Raw genomic sequence first — 6,684 nt, forward strand, 5'->3', positions numbered from 1 at the left:
TTGCTGCTGCAACTGTCTGATGTCTTAAGATGGAACAAAAAGGTCTGACTAAAAAGTTCTTATCGGTCTTAACGTCAGCTTCTTCCCTTAACCCAGAGACCGCAAAGCTCCATTGAGGGGAGGGGGTGCTTTTTTACTTGGTCACGTGAATCGTTTGTACTGGCAACCTCTAAGTTTAAAGACATACTATCTCGGTGTTCAGCCACCGAAATGAGACCAGTATTAAAAGCTACGTACTGAAATAATAAATACTAATTTTAACACAAAATCAAAAGTACAAACAACCATGGCCCAAAATACAGGGCAATAATTTTAGACAAGGCTGCACCGTTAATTTGCACTCTTAAACTCTAAGGGCAAAAACGCTTTTGAACTTGGAATGCAACAATGTTGTGCAACAAGTTAAGAGAAAATGTTACCCGGATTACTTGACCTTAAAGATCATGTCAAAACTTCATGTGCTTTTATCAAATTGAAACCAAAGGAATTCCAAAAACCTTTCTCGTTTAATTTTTTTTTAAAATAGCTATCAACGAAAAAGAGGAAATAACCGCGATATCAATGATGATGATAATGACAATGTTTTCACCATTTGATAGACCCCGATCACACTGCGGCCTTTTTTATCAGAGGAAACTACAGTACAATCTCAATGTACAGTATATTTACCTGTACAATTAACGCTGTTCCAGAAATATCCTGGCTCCCTGCAGATACATAGGAAGGATCCTTGGGTGTTATGGCATATGTTGCTGCCGCTACAGTTGTGTTTTTCTGTTGCACACTCGTTGACGTCTACAAAACAGGAGGTGCTTCTATTCAGTTTGTCGTTTTTCTAAATAGTCGTTTTCGCTCACAAAAGGAGTACTGAAAAACAGTTTTCTCTAAACAAAGGGTGTCAATGGGGTTAACCGATAGGCGTAAAACGGCCCAAAATATATTCGATAGCCGTATTGATTGAAATATTTTAACCGTTAGCCGTAAATAGGGTAAAAAGAGTTAACCGTAAAAATTTTGCTCCTTAGATTTGACAATTTTGAGGAACGTGCTAAACTCACTTAGAACGGTTGTGTTTCTCACTTCGCAGCTACTTTGACTCTTTACGTTCCCGTTTCTGCTAGTTTTGCTTTTCACGAAGATTCTATTCAAATAAACTGTTATGTCTTTTATTAGGAATGGTCCAGTTTCATGGCTCACAAATAATTTTAGTTGGCTGGCAATAGCTTAACCTTTTGTTTCTATTTTAAAAAAAGAGTTCATGTCATTTTAAGAGAATGAGAAAACTGCGGCAAAGCTCTTCAAAGCCGCGTACTTCTCAGCTTGGCTCCGACACTTGTGAGAGTCACAGAAATGTTCGAGTCTCAATCTGTATGCTTGTTCTTTTTTAGTTCATGTTGTACAATCTGTTCTTCACTGGGGTAAAGACCCTATCGTGGTAGTAAAAAGAGAAGAGGGTAGGAAATACAAAGCGACGCTAAGAAAGAATCAGTAGCCCCTGAAGAAAAGGAAATCACGTCAAGATGCAAAAGATGACAAACTTTTTGATAGTTAAGATTATTATGTGTAAAATGATATTAGAAGTGGAATACTCTAAAAGCATGATTTATGAAATATTAAAAATTTTCAGAAGAATAACTTATTTCATCTCGAGATGATCCTAAAACATTTATTTTGCTTTAAGGATACAAAAAGATACAGGTTTATTAATATTTAACTCTTTGAAACAAAGAAATTAATTTTTAACTTTATAGTTAACCTTAACTGAAAAAAAATTAACCGATAACCGTAAAAGAGCCAAAATTTTAGCCGATAACCGTAAATGCCACCACCCCATTGAGACCCTCTAAACACTCTAATGATTACAGACGGAATTGATTCCAATTTGAGTCATACTACCACTACTAAATGCTGTTCTAATTAAGATTATAACAGTGTAATGGGACAGTGCTCGGGGGCAGTGCCCATCATACATACCTATATAAGCAATGGTACAACAATTACGCCATCGCGCAGGCTCTTTGACATTTTTGTTTTTTGATTGTTTTTTTTTTTCTTCCAGCCGCAAAAAAACTCTCGCTAGATCTTGTGTTTTAATTAGTTTTATAAAATCTGAAATTACCACAAATTTTGTTCTAACTATGATTAATTGTTACTCATTATTAAACATATCAGACTCCAGCTATGTTGTCTCCTGACTCCACTCATTCCTAATTTCCATTATTAACTATATAAGTATAATTATCATTTAAATTAGTTACTATTATTATTATTATTATTATTATTATTATTATTATTATTATCCTATTTGTAATCCTTGACTTGTTTATTTAGTCTCTGAAGCACCGGGGCGAAACCATGGCCCTTAGGTACTATAGAGTTCACTTGATTGACAGAACCTTTCTGAGGATGTGAGCTGTTCCCAAAAGAGTAATTTTTTTGGAACTCCTTGACTTGTAGATGCTGGCTGTGCCTGGAATTTTGTCAACATATTTTTCCAGTTTTCCTTCCTAATGTCCCCAAGTGCACCAATAACAACTGGTATCGTCTCTGTTTCCATTTTCCACAGTCTGGCGATTTCAATCTCTAAGTCCTTGTACTTAGAGAGTTCCTCGACTACCTTAGCCAATGTATTTTTGTCTGATGGAACTGCCATATCTATAATCCAGCATCCCTGATTCGTGTGATCTCTAATTATGATATCTGCTTTGTTGGCTCTTATTTCTCTATCAGTGTGGATTGGCATATTCCATAGAATTGTCGCTTGTTCATTTTCTACAACAGTTTCTGGTTTATTATTATTATCATTATTAGTATTATTATTATTATTATTATTATTATTATTATTATTATTATATTATTATAGTTGTTGTTGTTGTTTTCTTGCTTCGTGCACTGGCTCTCATACCGATTTACTTAAGAGAGCGAGTCATAACCGATGACCAAAGGCCCCTTAGACTTCGACTCCTTTCTCTAGGACTCTAACACTTTCCTTACAATCCTTGCTGCTCCTAGTAAATAAATGTAGTTTTTTTGAAGTTATGAAATAATAATTGTTATGTCCAACTTTCCAATCACTTATCCACAACAGTCGGTATAACTTGCACAGTTCTAATGTTCCACATCCTTGCAATTTCCCTTTTAAGCTCGTGATATTTTTAAACGACGTGATGACATTGGATGTTCATTATCCCACGTACAGTAGTTTTAACCTCATCGTTTGTACTTACACTATCAGGCACGTGTTCGTACCACCTGTCCTTCTCTTCCAGATAGCTTTTCACACATAACTTCCAATAAACTACTTTTGCAATATTGTCATGTCTCTGTTTATATTCCCTTTGGGCTAACGTTTTACACTCACAGACAATATGGTTTACACTCTCGCGCCCTCCCCGTCACATAACCTTCATAAGAGGGATTCCGCCGTCTTATCAATATGGTAATCAGTTATATACTTGGTCCTGAGAGCCTGTTCCTGGGCTAAAAACACATATAGGTGCTTCCGTTTTGATCTTCAAGTCTGCTTTTCGTTACCAGCTCCAAGTTTCTCTTACATGTATTGTTTTGTTTCGGGTATTTCTCTTAAAAATTGACTATGCAGCCTTTTTTCCTTCCAACTGTTGAGTTTCACGTTTTTAAGATGTTTTGAATTCATATTTACAGTGACAGTTTCCTCATATTCAATTACACCAGTAACACTTCTCCCTTGCAGTAGCAAGTCTAAAGAGTAATCCTCACATACAACCCAAAAATGGTTTCCTCACCTCTCACAAACCCCTAACAACTTATTAGTTCCCGACCTCCATTCGAGCTCGATATAGTACAATCTTTCAACATCGCTCTTTGCATGGAAAGTATGTAAAATCATTCATTGTCAACACCTTTCTAGTCATTCTATCCAATGCTTTCAGTTCTTCATTTTTCCATTACAATACCTGCTCTATACCTAAGCACACTCCCAGGTGTTAATCGTTATAACCTTATTCTTTCCATTCAATTTTGATTTCAATACTAGTTTCAGCCTCCTTTTTTACTCCCTTGCAATGTTTTTTTTCATCTCCTTTTTGTTTCTTACATCCGCCTTCGCCAATTTCCCCCATAATCCGGCCATCCAAAAGAGTTATACACTCAAACCTTCATTTTTTTCCCGGTCCTTTTCATTACCAACAAACTACACTTTTTCAACCCAAACTCCACTCCAATGTCCTCACTAAGCCACTGTAAAGTCTGCATCAACGAATCTATTTGGTCTTCATTATTCTCAAACAATTTCAAGTCGTTCATAAAAAGATGGTTAACCTTAAATATCTTCGCAAGATCAGGCAACTGTTGATTTTCTCAATACCAAAGTTAATGAAATCATGCACAAACAAACAGCTCTGGAAAATGCCTCTTCTTCTAATGTGGATGACTTCCAACCTCTCGCCTGATGATGATAACTCTACTTTCCATGTGTGCATACTATCAATAAGAAACTTTTTCACATTCTTAGCTATCCCAAACATTGATCTCCAAACAATCAATAACCCAGCCATGTGGTATCATGTCATATGCTTCCCGGTAATCACTCCAAGCCATCGCCAAGACCTTTCCTTACCAATTAACAAGTTGATTGAAATTTTGAAGTCAGGCAGCGAATAAACTGAGTATAGCTTTTCTTTCACGGCAAGTAACTGTGACCTACCATAGTAGCCATTTCATGTGATCAATATTTCAATATTATTTTCTGATCAGATCCAAAAATCCTCATTTTCAAAACGAGATCTTTCTTACACCTTTGTCTTTTGAATTAGTTTTCTTACCAAAAGGCTTCGTACCTCGGGATGGAAGCTAGAGTAGAGTCGAAAATGTCCTATTAGAATTGCAATAATATACCTGTCTTATTATGTGAAATAAATGCTCTATGATAATAAAAGGTATTATGGAGATTAACGCGACTTAAATTAAGGCGAATTTAGTGAAAAACCACTTTCGAACAGATGGAATTGATGTGAAAGAGACGTGGTTACGAAATATATGAGTGTTTCAATTAAGGGATCTTGAGATGTTACCTGTACATATATGCTGTCCGCCCTTTTTATAATAACCTTCCCTGCAACTACACCCGAAGGATCCTTTAGTGTTATAGCACTGTGAACTAGTGAGGTCACAGTAGTGATTTCCTGTCTTACATTCGTCTAGGTCTGGAAATCAAGAGTTAATGCTAAATTATCAAACTGAATCAGGTTAATTCTTATGTCTATTAAATGAGGGATAGTAACTAATGCCATGCTTTTGAGCTCAGCCCTGCCGGCAGTTTTCAGAGTTTTATCATTTCTTAACTTTATGTATTTGTATATGGTTAGTGCCGTTTTGCACCTGTTCCTTAACTTATGTATTTAGTCTCAATGTACGCTTCAGCCAGCTGTCCCGCATACCCCTCTTTAGGTGACGACATAAGTCAATGATTGATGCAGTCAAATTGGCAATGCTACAGACCTCCAGCCAGGGTCGTTAGCCACCTGTTTGCCTTAAATGTTGCGCCCTAACCGTTTCTAGCGCCCTAGCTGGCTATTGGCCCACATGCCTTGTTAGGTATATTATTAGGTATGATCCCGTTACATTAAAGATAGATCCCAAGTTTTTCAGTCTTTAAGCCTTTGTGCTCCTACAGTGTTCCCTGTCCCAGACATCTGTTGGTCAGAGTTTTTGCTCCCCAACCTAACTGGCACTAAGCCTGTGTGCTTAATTGGGGGTGCACTTCGCGCTCGACCAGTTATTATTATCATTTGTTTTAAGAAAGCAAGAATGCCAATTAGTTATTTGTTGCAATTAGTTACTTGTTTTATTGCTGTTTTTAATATATGTACTTTGCAGGGTTGGCTCTAAATAAACTTTTTTGGTCTTCAAATTATGTCTCTTGTTATTATGTGGTTGGATCAAAATGGAAAGTTTTCTGTGGGGGAGATTGGAGGCCACAACTTTACACGTACCAACGCCAAAACTTTTTTGGCAGATACAACGCGTGGCATATTACTAAATGAATATGGAAACAGGTTTCTACATTCCATTTGGCTGTATTATTTTTGGCATGGAACTGAGCTCACGACTTAAGTAGAAAACCTGTTCGTTTAATCTCCATATTATGCTACCTGCACAGTTGACGCCATCCCCAGTATATCCTGCTTTGCAAGTACATGTGAAGGAACCCTTGGTGTTTGTGCATTCTGCATCATCGTGGCAGTTATGTAGTCCTGTTTCACACTCGTCTACAAATCAGCAAGTAGAGGTTAGTTACAAGAATTCCATTGACTTAAAAGTCACCCGTACAGTCAGTTTTCACTCTTTGAGTTGTTCAACAGTTGTTTTGATTATTTATTTTTCTTTCTTTTAGCTCAAACAACTGATATCGCGATCTCTTGGTTAAAATTTATTGAGAAAACGTTGGTCTCAGTACTCCGATCAAGAAACGTTGCATCCTCTAAGGGCATCTTATCATATCGTGTTGCTAGGCTACGCAGTTGGTATGCAAGTGAATTTTGACTTTCGGTTCAAGTATTTTGCGCGCTTTTGGAGTGCCACCGTCAGCGCTGGATAATATTTTGCTTCTTTTTTCGTTTACATCAACGTTTATTCTGAGCTCCTCTGCGACTAGACGGCAAGTTTTTTTTCCTAGCAAAGTTCCTTTCATTCTTTTCTTTTCTT

General features: G+C 37.0%; 1 protein-coding gene across 2 annotated transcripts in view; it reads right to left on the reverse strand.

The window, feature by feature from the left end:
• Positions 1-5,946: 5,946 nt before the first annotated feature.
• LOC140946919 (uncharacterized) overlaps positions 5,947-6,684 on the reverse strand; it is an 11,101-nt gene continuing 10,363 nt past the window's right edge. For both annotated transcript variants that reach the window (XM_073396018.1, XM_073396017.1), the window contains one exon: positions 5,947-6,248. In XM_073396018.1, coding sequence (XP_073252119.1) covers positions 6,040-6,248 — 209 coding nt within the window. In that variant the 3' untranslated portion in view covers positions 5,947-6,039. The remainder of the gene's footprint in view (positions 6,249-6,684) is intronic.

This window comes from Porites lutea, chromosome 8, assembly GCF_958299795.1.
Source record: "Porites lutea chromosome 8, jaPorLute2.1, whole genome shotgun sequence".
Taxonomy (NCBI): domain Eukaryota; kingdom Metazoa; phylum Cnidaria; class Anthozoa; order Scleractinia; family Poritidae; genus Porites; species Porites lutea.